Genomic DNA, 17,661 nt, shown 5'->3' with positions numbered 1-17,661 from the left:
TTTCTTGACTGTACAGTACCCCCTGCCTGTAGGATTGCTGTGAGAGGCAGAGGAATCATGCCCTTCAAAGCCCTGCAAATTGTCTGGCACTGCGTGCACCCGATTAAGTTTGCAGCTGCTTGTCTGACACTGGCTCACTGGTCCATGCTTAGCAGGGGCTGTGGTGTATGCAGTTCCAAGTACTCTTCTGAAAAGCATGTGCGTTACTATGTGGATTAGCATGCAACTCCTGTGCAACGGGGCCACCTCAAGGGAACATGCAAGTAACAGGGCTTGATTCATCAGAAGGCCTTGTTTGGGTTAATCAGAAAAACATGGTAGAAGAATGGTATTATTGGAGACCCCAGGGCTCTGTTAGTCTAGCAAGGCCATAGTCTCAGCTGAGAGAACAACCCCAACTGATCCCCCCACCTTCTCAGCAGCTGAGGTCCCTGGGGAGCTAGCGTGTGTCAAGCCTCTCAGTAGCATGTGGTCAAGGTGCTCTTAAAATCCCGGCATGCTGCTCTGTTCAGAGCATTTATGACATGCTGCTCTTCTGTTCAGAGCATTTATGACATGCTGCTCATCTGTTCAGAGCATATTATGGTTTCCCTGCTTTGGAAACTCATGGAAGAAGCAAAATCATTCTCACTTTGCTGACTTTAGAAAGCCTGTTAGGAGAAAATGCTGCAGAGAGGAGATGTTTGTGGCTATAGCTACCATTGAGTCTGTTATGCCTGGGTATAGCTGTCCACAGCAGTCCTTATGCCACGGAAGGTCTATGTTGGGGATCCATGGCATCCTAGCTAAACTTTAAGACTGTAGCAAGTAGAGGAGGTGTATGCCCTCCCTTCCTTGTGTTCCAGAGCCAGTTGTCTGACCCTTTCTCCTGGATCAGCTCCTTTCTAGGAGAGGCTAGAACCAGGCAGTGTGGGCCCTGTGCTCTTAACTCTGTGGCCCAGGCCAGGAATGGTATCTAAACCACGTGGGAGATCCCTCATTCGGGAGTGGTCTCAGGTATCCAATCAAATCCTGCTTCTCAGGGACAAGTGATCAGAAGAAGGATACAGAACCTCTGCTGGGTAGGGATTTATGTCCAGTTTGCTGAGTGACCCCATCCCCCAGTTCATACACTGCCAGGCTGTCCCATGAGGCTGTCAGTGACCATGTGCCTGTATCTCAGAGGAGCACATGTACTGGAAGATCAGCAAGTTCCTGCTGTCTCACGAGAACTTGAACATGGACAAATTGCCAGGCTTCTACCAGTTCTTCTACAGCTCAGACTTCCAGGTAATGGTCCCCAGAGACTCCTGAGCAGGAGTGCTCAGCCACTACATCTTCTACTTTCTTGGTAATACAGTTTGTTACCCACTGCACAAACAGTGCAGAGCAAGGTCGGAGACAGGAACCCTTTGTGCTGCCCCACATAGCCAGACACACTCCTTTGTCCTGGCACTTCTTGGATTTTGCTTTAAAAAGTCTGTCTGAGTCCAGAGACATACAGCATCCCTCTTGTATTTCCGTGCTGAATCCCTTGACTAAGTATTACATACTCTTCTGTGAAAGTTCTACCCACTTAAACAGGGCTTGGTGTTTAGCTTGACTCGGGCTTTGATTTCTGAGCTGATATAAGGCTGGAGCTTTGAGCCATCATCTGAAATCAGTGGTATTTGATTGTCCAATAAAAAAAAGCTGTAACCTACTTATCAATGCTTTCTTGTTTGTCTGGCCTAGCAAAAAACTGAACAAGAATGGGTATTGGAAATTCTGCGACAGGGGATTAGAGACAAGCACTGCTATGAGCTCTGCTCCAGAAGAGGGGTGTTCCACATCATCCTGTCCTTCTTCAGTAGCCCCTTGTGTGATGAAGTGGCTCAGGTGAGCATGGTCCACAGGCTCACTGCACAGGTGACTGTGTTCTCTGTTGTCATTCACAGGCTTAGTGGGTGTAGTCTGGTATTGTTTGTTCCCTGATAGATGGTTTTCTTTGCAGCCCTCTTACCAAGTCCTGATGATAGGAAGAAAGGCCTCTACATCTTTATCAAGAGAAGGGAGCTAATTAATGGTCACAAGCCTATAGACATGGCCAAAAAGCCAAGATGCAAACTATCCCACATTCATGACAGGACCCTTCTAGCCCCCAGCTTTTCATGTAGTGTTTGGAGATATAAGATCTTTGCATAGGAATCCCAGCCCTTAGACTGAGGCAGGTAGATTCCAAGTTCAGGGCCAACCTGGGATGCATAGCAAGAACCATATTGTACAGTCACACTGTGTATTCATTTTTATTGGCTGATACCTGATAATATTTTCTGCAATTTATTCTTTTTGTTTTTGAAATAAGATTTCACTTAGTAGCCCTGGCTGGCCTAAAACCTGCTTTTCATGTCACTGGCTGTGAGCTTGTAGCGTTCCTCCTTCCTCTCACATTTGTAGGCATGGCCAGACTTGCAGTTGACTCTTAAAAGGTTTATATTATATGTAGTCCCTAACGTAAGAAGCGCTGGACAGGACGCATGTTCTCTTTTGTTTTTGTGAAATCATAACTTACCATGTCCTTCCCCCGCCAAAATGCACAAGCTTCAGACTGGCATTGTAGGCTGAATTCCCATCTTTTTTGATTGATCATTGTCAGCATCATCTAAGTGAATGACAATGTACAGTTTTCACTAAAGCTTTAAAAGCCAAGGGCACTCTAAAGACTAAGGATTTCTTAGTTTCCCTTTGATTCTGGAAGTCATAGTAAATAAGCAAAGAGAGTTGGGATGCCCCCACAACCCCCATACACACACACAGATACCCATCAGGAACCAGTAAGTTTGCCCTTGTCCCCAGGACCAAGAGCTGGCTTTATGTTTCTAAATACACAGGCTTTGGGAAGAAGTAAATGGGAAGAGGCTTAGGTGCCTGGATTAATTCTTAGCCTGGCAAGCTTTATTTTTGTTTATGTAAAATGTGACAGGGTAGAGCCGGATTAAGAAACACATTGGAATAAGTGGAATTTGAATATGGCTTTTTTATTTTCATAGTAGCAGGATTCTGAGGTGCTTGGAAACAGTTAAGGATAGTTCTGTGTTGATGGTCTCCCTTCTGGGTGGATAGGACAAAAATGGGCTACAACAGGGCTGGAATTCTAGGGTCTGTGCCATGTCCTAGCTGGACCATCATGTATCTGAGCTGCATGGTTTCCATGGTGTTTCTCTGCTGTGGGTCAGTTCCATGATGGATTATCAGAAGTGAGGCTCTCCCCAGCCTTCCTGACTACTGGATGTCATTTGCATGCTGATACATCTTTGAAATCACTCTTTTTGGAACTGAGCCTTGTGGCTAATGCTCAAGAGTCTAGGACCATTGTAAGTCCCTGTCTAAGAAATATTAAAAGTTAAAATAGAGTTGGAAGGAAAATCAGTTTTGGTCAAGTAAGATCGTTTTCCCACTAAGAAGTGACTTGTTGGGCTTTTCAGAATTGGATTCTGGAAATCCTACAGAATGTCGCCCACATCACCAGATCTGCCTATGAAGTCATACGTGACTATAGCCTTTTAACGTGGGTTTTACACATCCTTGAAAGCAGGTAAGTACCTTCTAGATGAGCTGTCTGCTCATGCTACCTCTAAAAGTTTAAGTATGAATAGATGGACAGTGTGCAGTAGTATCCTCTGATGCTCTTGTGAGCTTGCAGTCCAGCTTCAGGTAATGGCCAAAAGGCCTTTCTTTGACTAACTCCTGATATTCAGTGTCTGGTCTGCCTCAGATCGAAGCACAGCTGCATCCACACTGGCAGAATCCCACTGGCCTTCTTGTATGTTTTATGTCACACCCTCCACTGGGGTCAGCTTCATATAGGGTTTGACTCAGCACCTGTCATCTGAGCCTCTAGTTCTAGATGGCTCATTGAAATGCTCAGTGGCAGTAGATGAGTTCTTAAGCACTGGGAGGGTTGGACATGCTGCAGTGGTGGAGTTGGAGCAGAAGATTCCTTGTCATTCCTGACACAGCAGCACTACCATGAGGCTCTGCCTATGACAGTCACTGGGTCTTTTTGTTCATTTTTCAAAAGTCATTTTCAACTCTGAGAAGCAAACCCAAATGCACATGTACAAGCCCTAGCCCCAGGAACTCTGCATATTTAACAGTCATGTTTTGCTACAACACTAGATGACTTTTTTTTTTTTGGTTTTTCGAGACAGGGTTTCTCTGCATAACCCTGGCTGTCCTGGAACTCACTCTGTAGACCAGGCTGGCCTCAAACTCAGAAATCCGCCTGCCTCTGTCTCCAAAGTGCTGGGATTAAAGACGTGCACCATCACTGCCCAGCACTAGATGACTTCTTAAGGGTGTCTGCACTTCATCACAAGAGGTCTGTGGCATTGCCATTTCATAAACCTGGTGTTGCAGAACCAAAAGGATTAGATGTTCCTTTTCCCCTAATACAAAGACTAGCTGTTCACACCTGGAAATAAACACCATTAGAGATTGGCATTTAAAAAAGGGTATTTTTCTAAAATTTCTTTTGCAGACTTAGTGGTTGGTTCTTATAATCACTCAGGAGGCTGTGCCAGAGGATTCCAGGGAGTTTGAGGCGAGTCTGAGCTATAGTGCAAGACCTTATTTAAAAAAAAAAAAAAATGGAATAAGATCTTTCTAAGCGAAAGTAGCAGCTTAACCTTGTCTTCCAGCATCCACAACTTCCAGGCTAGTTCAGATTCTTTCAGAAGGCATAATTGGCTAGTCGCCTGTCCCACAGTAGCTTTGTTTATGTTCAGATTGCCACCATAATCACAATGCTATGCTACTGTACTGTGAGGGCTTGAGGTAGTTTTCTGGTTAGACAGTGGTCTGGCTTGAGGCTGCACTCCTATTAGGTACAATGTTTTTACTTACGGAATGTGCTCTGTGTGAGGGATGAGCAGGTCTGATTACCAAGGCAGGACTGTCACCAGGATTCTGTCTCCTTCGTGGTCCTTGTCCCACCTCCACGGTGATCTAGGGTGCTGCCGTGTTTGGTTTCAGATTTGTAGAGACTCGGCTGCTCTCCAATGTGATCTCCTTGCTACACACCCTGTGGGTAACCAACCTGGGCAACAAAGCGCTGGAGAAGAGAAGCCAGCCACCTTGCCAGACTGGCTCCCATGAGTCCGAGAAGATGCTGGCTTTGCACATGGTCAATGAGTTCCTGCATGTCCTCATTGCACTCACAAAGCACCTGAGGTGAGCCCACCCCTACCATGAGATCCCCTATTGTTCAATCCAAGGCTGTGGGGGTTGTTGGGGCTTATTCCTTTCTGTCACCTGAGCCAAGGTGCGGTGTGGAAAACCCACAATGCATCATGCTAGAGCAGTTTTAATATCTGGGTTGCACCCCGCTTCAACCTCACCATAAACAAAATAAAGAAACGGAAAAGCATGTTTTCTGTGACCTTAGCCTCAGCTAGGGTGCCACAAGCTGTCCCCATACCTCTCCAGCCTCCAGAGATGCCTGTGTCCATTGGTTCCCTAAGCATTTCAGTCCTGTTAGCTGATCTTGGAATCAGGCTCTTGGTTTCCTCTGGGGAACTAAATTCTCCTCAGATTCGTTGATGGAGAAAACACTGTGTATTTAAATTTCCCATGTCAGGAGTTGACTTCTGTCAATAGGGCAAAAGTTTGACTTCAGAATGAAGGTTTTTTTTTTATATATAAAAAAAATTGTTTCATGTTGTCCCAAATTAAATTAAAATTCTGTTGGATAACCAAACCTCTTACTTTGGGGTTGTCTGGCACATTGCTGTCCAACAACTTATGTCCTTTGGAAATGACATTTAGTGTTTAACCTTGTAATGTAGCAAGTGATATTCAAAGATCAGAATGCTTTCTTTCCTCCACTGAGCATCTAGGGCTTTGCCTGTGACATGGTACTGAACAGGGCCTGCCTGAGCTGGAGAGGGATTGGCATCCTAGGGTAGAGTCCCGTGTCACTGCCATGGCTTTGACCCTCAGTCTTCCTACCTTCATCCTCCCCTTGATCCTAGGGGTTCCAAAGAGGTCAGATTCCAGGTCTCTCACTTTTCCTCTTCTATGTCTAAGCCCTCATTTGTCTGTTAGTACAGTTTGTGTGACCCTGACTGCCTTGGGCTAGTCAGGACAGGGTTAGCTTCTGCTCAGTCTATAACATTGACTTCCAAACAGGCCCACCTTAGCTTCTGCCCAACTGATGAACTTCTTTTGGACACTTGAGTCTGTGCTGAGTTATCGGGCCACCATCATAAAGATCTTCAAGGACATGGGCCGATTCACTGTGAACAAGGTGACACTTTCTACCAAAGATGTCCTCGTCCTCTTACATAAGTGGAGCCTCATTGAAAGAGACACAAAGCTCCAAGGAGAGCTGAAAGCAATCATTGAGGAGCACCAAGCCAAGGACCTAATGAGTAAGTCAACTCCTTGCCCCAGCTTCCAGGCTCTACCTGGATCAGCCAGCATGCCTCTCCTTTAGCTACAGTTCCAGAGCTGACAGGGCACAGCCATGGAAATGGGAACCTAGGTTTGGATTTCAGACCCATTGCTTAGGGGGACCCAAGTGTGTTACGTTTCTGTCTTTGTGACAAAGTACCTAAGAAGATAAATTTATAGGATCAAGGATTTGATCCTTTTGTGTGTTTCAATCCATTGTTGCTTAGCCCCAGTGATCCAGGCCTGTGTCGATGTAGGATGTGATGATGGAGGCCTCTGGGAGAGCAAAGTTGCACACGTCACAGCAGCCAGCAGGTGGAAAGAGGGAGGAGAAAAGGGAGTCCAAGATCAGATGCACCCTTTACGGGTGTACTGCTGTGACCTGCTTTCCAGAGTTTCTACACCTGTTAAGCTATGAGTGTGTAAATGTTTTAATCTCTTCACCCTCCTCCCTCCACCCTCTTCCCTCCTGAGCCATTCACTTCAACACTGCTGCCTTGGGAGCAAACCTAAACCACAAAGGCTTTGGGGATGTATAAGACCCAAGCCATAAGATGAGAGTGTTGAGGTGCTCACCTCTAGAGGAGGTGCCTAAAGAGCAGAACGGGGAAGCCTAGGAAAAAAAAGCACAGCTTATACAGTATTGTCACACATGCGGAGCACCTGAGTAGGGGCTTCAACACTCACAGCAGCTGAACATTGAAAGCATGTTCATGATCCCTGGGCTGAGGAAGTAGACATGGTGGCTCGTCTTTAGCCAGATGAGGAAGCCAGGTCCAAGTGAGATGTCTTATCTCACAATACATAGTAAAGAGTGTAATAATGTTCTATCAGAGGAACAGAATATACACTCATGCAAGGACATGCGCCCAGCCCAACACTTACTCAGGAGGAGCTGTGTAGACATGGCAACCCTAACTTTAGCATCTTTTCTCTCTGTTTCACAGAAATGCTCAAGGATAAGAATAGGCCTGCGGTAGCTGCCCATGCCAAAGGCCCACGAGGCCGAAAGAAGAGGCATGGAGAGCTGGAGGAGACTGCGGAGCCCGAGCTGGAAGCATCTAGTTTGGAGAAATGCAAGGACCTCCTGAGGGCCACACTGACCCACTGGGGGCCAGGCGTCCCCTTGCCTGGACCCACACAGGGGTCTGTGGGCCAGGCTATCTCCAAGAGTAAAACACTGGGCTCTGTGCATGCTGCTGTTTCTTTGGTGGCCAGCTGGGTGCTTCGGTCATTGGCTGAGCGCCCCCTCAGCAGGGCAGAGGTTACAAGACTCCTTGACTGGCTCAAGAGCCACATTTTGCCACAGCCAATGGTAGTAGCTGACCTTCTCAGGGACAGTGCTGTGAAGACTGGCATCTTTAAGCTGTATAGTCGTCACTGCAGTGCCCAGGGCATCGTGGGGCCTGCACAGGATGTGGCCTGCAAGTTCAGCACAGTCATGCTGCAGTTGTTGGTGGCCCAGGGCCGGAAAGAGAGCCCTTTCCATTCGGTGGCAGAGGCCCTGTGCCTTGATTCTCTGGAGGAAAAGGATGAAGCCAAACAAGGTAATGTGGGCTCTTTAGTCACAACTAGAGACGTACCTGGGGTAGGAGAGGGCGGGGTTAGAAAGGTCTTCAGTTTGGTACTCTGACATTTAGCTGGTCCCTCACCAAGGCTGTGAGAGAAAGTGAGTGTAAAGTGAGAGGAAGTCTTTCTCCTTAATGACAATCGTGTTTATGATGATAAGCATTCTTAGAATCTTAGCATCCCTGTGATGGTTTATATATGCTCAGCCCAGGAAGTGGCACTATTAGGAGATGTGGCCCTGCTGGAGTAGGTGTGTCACTATGGGTGTGGGCTATAAGACCCTCATCCTAGCTGCCTAGAAGTCAGTCTTCCACTAGCTGCCTTCAGATGAAGATGTAGAACTCTCAGCTCCTTCTGCACCATGCCTGCCTGGATGCTGCCATGTTCCCACCTTGATGATACTAGACTGAACCTCTGAACCTGTAAGCTAGCCCCAATTAAATGTTGTCTTTATAAGGTGGTCAAGGTGTCTGCTCACAGCAGTAAAACCCTAACTAATACAAACCCTCAGGGGCACTCACCCTACAGAGCAGAGTGTTTTGTTTTGATGGTAACCTAAACAAAGGACTGATGTGCCCCATAATGAGCACACACGGGTACCCACGAGAGCACACTCACACCGGTAGGTGTGCTTGGCATTCAGCTGGCATCCAGAGGCCCAGCTGCGACCTCACCTGATAGCAGAAGGAGCCCATCCCTTTCTCAGCTGGCTGCAGCAGGGGCAGAGGCTTTCTGCCTGTAAGCCTACCCTTTCCTAAATGTGCTCTCTGAGGTGGGAAACACCAAGTCAGGGATGGCCCTAGGCATAAGAGCTCACATCAGGACAGGACTTAGAGCGCATCAGGACAGGACTTAGAGCATCTTCTTTTTAAGGTGTATACACAACCATCAGAAGAAAATAAGCTTTAAAATGATCAGAAAGGATAGCACAAAGTAGAAATTCATTTTTATCCATGTGGTCACCCGTGCTTACACAGGTTTTGGCATAGTGTATCTGGCAGCTGCACGAAGCCCTGGTGCATTGTGGGTGGGTGGTTTGCTTTCCATCTGAGGAAGTGCTCATCCTAATGGCTTTGTCTGACTCCCCAGCTCCCGCAGCGTTCCTGGTGTCTCTGTATATTAAGGACATCTGGCTGGGGGCCCAGCAGCCAGATACCTTCCTTGCTCACATCCGAATGGTCTGTGAGGCTGCAAAGGACATGCCACTTGGTGAGCCAGAGGCCATTGTTGTGCTCTGCAGGAACGTGGATTCGTCATCCCAGTGCCTGACTCACTCCTGCTGAATGGAGCCCAGTGGGTTTCAGGAAGCAGGATCTGGAACATAAACTGATACATGTGACTATTTTCCAGCAAGAAAAGCTAAGAGGACTTTATTCAACTGACCAATAAGGAAGCCCTTATAGTCAGGTCTAGTGACTGGGGCACTGCTAGGCCATGAGGTGCATGGGAGGCTAAGATGGCTGCTGTCCCCTCCCCTGAAGCCCTGGCAGAGGAGCTAGGTGCTGCTCATGGATTGCTCTTAAGCTGAAATGTGGTGAGACCTTGGTGTCTTCAGTTGTCCATGACACGCATGTGTAAAGTTGAAGCCCCTATGCCTTTGGTTGTCCATGACACACACGTGTAAAGTTGCCTCTTTGCTGCTGTATTGAAGATGTTGTATTCAGTCCCTAAGGTATAAACCTTTACTTTGGGAAGACAGTTGATTTTTTTTTTTTAATTTATATTTCAAAGAGGATTTTTGAGTTTTATAGTGTTTTGATAATAAATAGCTATTTTTGTGAGTTGCTTTTATACTTTGTTTCATTTTACAAGCTATTTCTATTCCAGAGACCTGCATTCTAGTTCAGAATCTATCTATCTATCTTTTTTTTTTTAAGATTTATTTCATTTTTATGTGTATGAGTACACTGTAGTTGTACAGATGACTGCGTTCCATCATGTGTGTGGCTGCTGTTGATATCAGGACCTCTGCCGGCCCCGCTCACTCCGGCCCAGCTTGCTCCGGTGTAATTTTCTGCAGCTGTCTTCAGACACACCAGAAGAGGGCGTCCAATTTCATTATGGGTGGTTGTGAGCCACCATGTGGTTGCTGGGATCTGAACTCAGGACCTTCGACCTTCGGAAGAGCAGTCAGTGCTCTTACCCGCTGAGCCATCTCACCAGCCCCCAGAATCTATCTTTTATAGTTCATGGTTACTAGATGTTGCCCCTGGTAAACGTCAGTATGAAATTTCATGGATTTTACAGATAAAATACTTGTATACGCCGCTCTCTTGTGTTTGTGCCACTTGGGAGTCCATGATTTGTCTGTGTGGAGTGTGTTAGTACTAAGAATGGCTTGGCTTTGTTTCCACTTTCATATGCATCTGTGAGTCACCTTGTTACACACACAAGCTTATGTAAATACAAGGCTCATTTACCTTTATTTGCAAGAACACACAGGAAGCCCGAGGACACTGTGGAAAGCTGCCTTTAGACTGCAGTTTATTGAGACTGTCCTGCTTTATGTGCACCTCTGCCTAGCATGTAGCGGGACACTGGCTGGAAGAACAGGACCAGGCATGTTTCCCTAAAGCCCAGGCCCCTTAAAGCAAAGGAGAGGGCCACCAGACCCCAGCAAGTTTCCATAGCCTGTCACAAGCTCCAGTCCTCAGCCTCCCCCAAGTTCGAGGACTTCTGGTCCTGTGAGGTGAGCTCATGTGCAGTTGTATGACATCAGCTTCCCTTGGCTTGACCCTGGGTCTGGGAAGGCTATGGTGAGAAGTCAGGTCGTGCTCCCTCCCTTTCCCTCTCCTGCAAATCTGGTCAGATCACAGGGACACCGCCTTAGGTGGTGGCAGTGACTGCAGAGTCCGAGCTCAGGAGCCACTTTTCTCTCCATCCTCTGTTTAACATCACCATCCCCAAGTCTGGTGAGAACATGCCTGGCCCTCCCCCCATAGATAATGACTGCCCATGGCCGTCTGCACATGGCATTGTGTTATACAGCTGGCCTTCAAGACCTACAGTCCATATCCGTGAGACTAAACGGATCAGCTTATACTGAAGGGTGGAGGCTTCTCATCATCCTGTAAGCAGTGCAGTCACCGCCTACTTCACTTTCCCTCTGCGCTAGATGGAGGCGGTCTAGAGATGCTGAGTGTGCCAGAGTGCTCCTGTGTAAAATGCTGCCATTTTACAAAGGGATTTGCTCATCCAGGATCTGGCATTATCCCATCAGTACCAAGAGGCTGCCTTAGCATAAACACTAGTAAAAAGGGGCAGCCATTATTTAAGTTTCAAGCCTACCAACTCCCCAACTGCAGCGCAGAGGTGCATCTGCCAGTTTTTGGGGCCTAGTGTCTCTCATCAGCCAGGCCTTCTAGAGACCTAGTACTAGAGACCGAGTTGTTTTAGGCCCTGAGAGCCTCAGTCCCACAAAGCAGCATCTGAGATGGGAAGCTGCTTGCTAGCTTTGAGAATCAACATTCTGGGGCAGTGCTGAAGACTGGCTGGCTGGCTCCCTCGGATTCAGGCCCTGCTTCTGAGAAGCTCTGGGGCTCTGCTGTGAGAGGCTGTGGGGTAGGGGAGCTGCGATCCAGGTGAGTGGCCTGGGAGGGCGCATGGGAGGTCTGCAGGCCTCCCTGGCATCCTCATGGGAGCGTGTGTACCAAGTGTGCTCAGACAGAAGGGTGATAGAGGAAACCAAAGGTTTCTTTATCCTAATTCACGGTTTATTCTTCTATGCATCCCAAAGCAAGTGTAAGCAGCAAGCAGGCTAAGCATGCGCAACAGAATCTGCTGTGTCTATGGCAGCTTCTCCATCCTAGCCATACTAGTAATGTGTGTGATGGTCCTCTTTGTAAACTTGGTTTTGTCCCGGTCAGTTTCCTGCTATATTCAAGGCCATTGTAAATGGCCTTAAAAAGACGTAGCTGCCCGGGTTAATTTGAGTTCACAGGTTTGCTTGAGCATGACTGGCTCTCTGGCATACTCAGTTCTACAGTTGAGAAGTTCTGTCTCCAGGCTCACCACCACTGCTTGTATGTGAGGTCAGCTGATGCCCTGGGACCCCCCCCCCCCAATCCTGAATCTAGTCCTAGGGGAGACCCAGGGGCCCAGGGGCTGAGGCAGAAGGACTCTGCTGCTGTAACCACTGGTCAGTGCCAGCTCTACTTCCTGGATCCCCTGTTGTCTGCAGGGAGGCTCTCCGGAGGCACAGGGGGAAGTTGAAGCCGTGAGTCCATGGACATAATTCCTGGGGCTGGAGACTGTGCCTGGGGACAGAGCAAACAAGAGGCAACATCAAGGGAATGGCTAGAGAATAGCCCTTAGCTAGAGGGCTTATCTGTCCCTTCCTGGCCTACGCCTGTGGGGAAGCCACAAAGCCAGAGACACAAGGGTGTCTGATTGGGAACCGGGCCCTGAGTCCTTCCTTCAGTGCCAGCTCTTGCTCCTGTGTTCATCTCTCCTCAAGCATCCGGCCACACACCTAAGTCAGCTCCATTCATGGCCACACTAACGGACTTTAGGTAAGAAATCTGTCTTCTTTGGATTTCCAGGCCCTGGAGGTGCTAGAGACAGTGAACATGGCCGCCTGGCATAAGCCTCGCCCACTACTTCCCACCTGCACCTGCCTTGGATTTTATTCACAAAATGGGATGACACTGCCTTCCTTGTAAGTGGCAGCAAGGAGAGCTGGGGCCAGCGACAGGCTGAGCTGGAGAGCCGTTCTCCATGTAATCGCAATGCTAACACAATGAAGGCCATGTGAGGGGTGGGGGAGATGCTGGGGGCCAAACCCACCATCTATGTAAGTCCGTCTTATCTCTGGGTGGGGGTGGGGTCCTCGCACAGTGCCTCAGGAGCCTTTGCTTTCTTTTTAGATTTCTAAAAATAATCAGACTTATATGTGTCATTGTAAGTCTATACCACCCAAAAAATCCAGAATCAGATGTGAGATCCCCTGGAATCGAGTATCGGCAGTTGTAAACTGCCCACTTGGATCCTGTGGAAGAACAGCACGTGTTCTTAATTGTTGAGCCATCTCTTCAACCGTGTGTGTGTGTGTGTGTGTGTGTGTGTGTGTGTGTGTGTGTATGTATGTGTGTGTGTGTGTATGTGTGTCTGTGTCTGTCTATGTGTGTATACTCCCCCACCACAAATACACACACACACACACACACACACCCCTAACTGGGCTAGAACTCTTATGTAGACTTCAAACTCACAGATCTCCCCGCTTCTGCATTTCAAAAGCTAGAACAATCTAGAAGGTCAATTACCCAGCACCAGAGAATCTCCATACAGTGAACTAGCCTTACTTACTGCTTCGAGCTCCCAAAGTTCACCTCTAATTTAACCAGCAGGGATTGACCAAGAGACAGTGACCAGAGAGACCTAAGCTAGGGTCCTGTATTTCTTTTTTGTTGTTGTTTTTTGGTTTGTTTGTTTTTTGTTTTGGTTTGGTTTTGGTTTTTCCAAGACAAGGTTTCTCTGTATAGTCCTGGCTATCCTAGAACTCACTCTGTAGACCAGGCTGGCCTTGAACTCAGAAGTCCACCTGCCTCTGCCTCCCAAGTGCTAGGATTAAAGGCGTGTGCCATCACTGCCCGAGGGGGTCCTGTATTTCTTGTGAGCTCATCAGCAGTATTAACTGGCACCTCAGGTTATTTGGGCTTTATTTTCTTTTAACAGTTTTATATTACGAAGTCCATACATGCAAGATGTTACCCAGGGCTCCTTAATATCCGTATACATCTGTCACCATGCTAACTTTAAAGTAATGACGTCATTCTCAAGAAGACGCCATTATCAACGCCTTCCTCTCAAGCCATCTTCCTCCAAGCCCTAGGTGACTACCAGTCTCCCTCTGTCTCTGGCTTTGCCTGTTCTAGATATTTCACATAAAGGGAATGAGGCAATATAGTTTTGTGTTTGGCTTCTTGCACTCAGTGGGATGTTTCTGAGGGACAGTCATGAATTGCTTACTGATGACATGTGCTGAAAAGTGGGCCACTAGGTGGTCTCTGCAGATATCACAGGCTGTACTCATAAACTTGTGGAACTACTTTTATAGGTACTGATTGTCATTGCAAGGCCATTGCCTGCCCATTCATGATAGCTTGAATGAGTGCAGATCCTGCGGATGCTACTGGTCAACAGCCACCTTCCTACTTACCTCACCTGTGGGGATCCTGACCAGGACATGTACAGCAGAATGAGGAAGAGAAGCACCACGAAAGTAGCTAGGCTCAACCACAAGGCGATGACGACGGAATCTGCAGGAAGGGACAGAATCAGCTGAGTCAGCCAGGCAGCAGAGTGGTCCTCAGCCAAAAGTCAGGAGACAGTGCATCACAGGGCCAGCGACTCCATGGGATGGTGTCTCTCTCTTGGGCTCCCCACAGCTTTCTCCAGCTGCCATTGCTGCTTGGAGGAAGAATCCACAGTGGTGACCTTAGGCCTTCCTTTTCTTTTCTTTTCTTTTCTTTTTTTTTTTTTTTTTTTTTTTTTTTTTTTTTTGGTTTTTCGAGACAGGGTTTCTCTGTGTATCCTGGCTGTCCTGGAACTTACTCTGTAGACCAGGCTGGCCTCGAACTCAGAAATCCGCCTGCCTCTGCCTCCCAAGTGCTGGGATTAAAGGCGTGCGCCACCACTGCCCGGCCTTCCTTTTCTTGTAGTAAAACAAGACTCTTGCTGAGCCTTGGTGACAGCATCAGGGGCTCCATTCCCCAAACCTAGAAGAACTTCCCAGGGATGTTAGAAGTCAAAGCCCTTACCCCTGTGGAGAAGTGGGCTGGAGCCTGGTACTGTGGAGTAGAACTGGCTAGTGACTCGGGTAGAGAAGCAACAAGCACTGTTGTACCCAGCACCATGGCCAGATGTGTGGCTCTGGGCTCGAGGAAACCAGAAAATATGCTTAGTCTCTTCCATCCCCTGTGTAGAACCTGGCATGTCAGGATCATTTGGCAGGTAGCTGGGAAACGTTCATATTATGGGGGTCTTGGAGGAGGTTACCTATGGCTATGAGAATAACAGGTTGGCCTCAGGACAACATGTCCAAGCTGGGAGAGTCCTCAGCAAGTCGTAACTTACTAAGCACAGAGCCCTGAAGTGCAGCCTTCTATTAGTGTGAATTGCTACACAGAAGTTGAGAGCTAGCCCAAAAGATGGTCTCACATTACATCAAAACAAAATGTTCTTTGTGAATACTATACAAACAGATGAGCAACCATCCAAAGGAATTACTGTGTGAGAGATGTGTAAGTTCTCTAAGTGGATGGAAATGGGGCTTTAGGCATAAGTAATGGCCTCCCTGCTTTTAGGAATCCTGGCCATTCCAAGGCTAGGAGTGCTAGTGAGTGTGTACCAACATCCTCAGATGCTTACGTCCCTTATGGAAGCCCACTATATGCCCATGTAGTCTGCACAATACTGTCACAACTGCCAGTCATCTCCAGATGATTCTCGAGGCCCAATTTACCATGGGTGCATACAAACAGCCGCCCTGCTCTGTAGAGAATGAGGGTGAGAGAAGAGTCTGTCTACTTTTAGTACATACCTGATTTTTTTCAAGTAATTTCAATCTGTGTTGGCCATATTTGACAAGAAAATGCCATCTCTGTTTCCTATGACCCAGACAGGTCGACAAACAGAAGATTTGCAGAAATGGACCTTGGACCTTAACAGTTAATGTCAAAAATGAGGCATAGGACAGAAGGAGTGATTCTGCTGGTCAAGAGACCACTGCTCAAGCATGAGGACTTGGGGTCAGACCCCAGGCATGCATGGAAAAGCTAGATGCTCATCTATAACCCAACTGCTGGGAACTACCGGGACATGTGGATTCCCAGAGATCACTGACCTGTCAGCAATTGATGAACTGCTGAACTTCAGGCTTAATGACTTAACCCTGCCTCAATGAAATTAACTGGCAAGGGATGGAGGAAAGATGTTCAACATTGAACTGTAGTTATAGCATATGTACACTTGCACACTCTTCTATACACACACACACACACACACACACACACACACACACACACACACACACACACGGTGGAAATGGGACTGCTATACTTGGAAAAAGACACAAGCCCCTGCCTTTTAATGCATCAGTCCTTTACAGCATATACATGCCAGGGAGGCAAGGACAACAGAGACCTGTTGCTGGCTCTTGAGTCTTCTCCCTTTTCTGTCCCTAAGCAAAGAAGCATGAAGCAGTTGAAGAGGATCTCTGGGAAGGGCAAAGTCATAATGGATGTCCTACACTGAAAGATGTTGGGTCCAAAGGAAATTCCAGTTCTCCAGCCCACAAAAGACAGTCCAAAGATCCAGAAATGAGCTCAAGCTATAGTATGGGCGGGGGAGGAGTGGTTCTGCCAGTTAGATTACAGCCAGCATTCCTCTGGAACTTGTGAAACTGGTTCCCATCTGCCAAAAGGAGTTTCCCTTACCTCTGGCAGAAGGGACTCAAGGCTATCTGTGGTATCTATAAGCACATCAAAGCTCATGCTGGCCTCCAGGCTCCCCCAGTTATCACTAGTGCCTGTTAGGTATTTCAAAGTCCCCCTAGCAGCCTTTGCCCTTCTCACCGCCCTTCCATAGCCTCCATAACCTCCCTCCAGCTCATGGCTTCTCTACCCTCAACTTATCTTTCTCATAACCTGCACTTCCTTCTGTTCCTGCTCTGCTCTGCTCTGCTCTGCTCTGCTCTGCTCTTGCTGTTTTCTCTATTCTCTGTCCCTTGTTATCCCCTCACTCAAAGACTGTGCTGGCCATGTCCGGTCTGCCCTGTCCATGTCCTGTCTGCCCACCGTGTCCTGTTTGCCCTGTCCATGTCCTGTCTACCTGCCGTGTCCTGTCTACCTGCCATGTCCTGTCTACCTGCCATGTCCTGTCTACCTGTCATGTCCTATCTCCCAACCATGTCCTGTCTACCTGCCATGTCCTGCCTGCCCTGTCCATGTCCTGCCTGCCTGCCATGTCCTGTCTACCTGTCATGTCCTGTCTGCCCTGTCCATGTCCTGCCTGCCCTGTCCATGTCCTGCCTGCCGGCCATGTTCAGTCTCTGCTCTGCTCTGGACTCTTCCAAATGCCTCTGGCTGCTCTCATATCTACAGTTAAAAGCTTTCCCTTAACCACACCATAGTCAGTTTTTACAAAATCGTTTTGAAAACATCCCTCTGGCTGTCTCAGCATGTCTCACAGCATGCCCACACTCCTGGAGAGTTAGTTTACTTCATAACTTCCAGGTATGAGCAGATGCTTTCTCAAAATTTCATTTGGGATTTTCCTTCTGGAGGGTACTTGTGACTTCTGTGGACATTAATGCCCTCTTTTCCTCTTCATCGAAATGATGAAGCCTCAGCGGTCCCTGGCTTCTCAGCAAGCCCCACCAGAACAGTCTGTGCAACCCTAGTTAACCCTGACATAGAGCAGGAAATGAGATGACCTCTTGCCTAGAATACATGGCCTACAGATAAGTGAAATTAAATTGTCAGACTGAAACAAAGAGCAGCAGCCACTAGTCAATTTCTATGCTAAGTCCACTCATGTTCCTTTGAAAAAGAAAGCCAAGAAAAATAGTTTCTTCCTCTTCTGTCGAAAGTTCATGAGTGCTCACAGAGAACATTTTGTTCTAAGGGCAAGAGAACCATCCCCCCCAAACCCCAGCCCCAACCCCTCTGCCCCAGCCCC

The 17,661-nt window shown here is 47.7% G+C and overlaps 2 protein-coding genes across 2 annotated transcripts in view; one reads left to right on the top strand and one right to left on the bottom strand.

The window, feature by feature from the left end:
* Positions 1-9,761, top strand: part of Urb1 (URB1 ribosome biogenesis homolog) — a 61,474-nt gene extending 51,713 nt beyond the window's left edge. Inside the window, exons 33-39 of the mRNA XM_031364363.1 lie at positions 1,163-1,269; positions 1,714-1,857; positions 3,444-3,553; positions 4,993-5,190; positions 6,148-6,389; positions 7,359-7,958; positions 9,070-9,761. Of these exons, the coding sequence (XP_031220223.1) occupies positions 1,163-1,269; positions 1,714-1,857; positions 3,444-3,553; positions 4,993-5,190; positions 6,148-6,389; positions 7,359-7,958; positions 9,070-9,263 (1,595 nt within the window). The 3' untranslated portion in view covers positions 9,264-9,761. The remainder of the gene's footprint in view (positions 1-1,162; positions 1,270-1,713; positions 1,858-3,443; positions 3,554-4,992; positions 5,191-6,147; positions 6,390-7,358; positions 7,959-9,069) is intronic.
* Positions 9,762-11,671: 1,910 nt separating this feature from the next.
* Positions 11,672-17,661, bottom strand: part of Mrap (melanocortin 2 receptor accessory protein) — a 10,953-nt gene continuing 4,963 nt past the window's right edge. The window contains exons 3-4 of the mRNA XM_031364364.1: positions 14,141-14,240; positions 11,672-12,236 (exon numbers count right to left, since the gene is read on the bottom strand). Coding sequence (XP_031220224.1) covers positions 12,059-12,236; positions 14,141-14,240 — 278 coding nt within the window. The 3' untranslated portion in view covers positions 11,672-12,058. The remainder of the gene's footprint in view (positions 12,237-14,140; positions 14,241-17,661) is intronic.

Source organism: Mastomys coucha, unplaced genomic scaffold (genome assembly GCF_008632895.1).
Source record: "Mastomys coucha isolate ucsf_1 unplaced genomic scaffold, UCSF_Mcou_1 pScaffold12, whole genome shotgun sequence".
Lineage (NCBI taxonomy): Eukaryota > Metazoa > Chordata > Mammalia > Rodentia > Muridae > Mastomys > Mastomys coucha.
The sequence above is the reverse complement of the archived record's forward strand: the minus strand, read 5'-3'. Positions and strand labels throughout refer to the sequence as shown.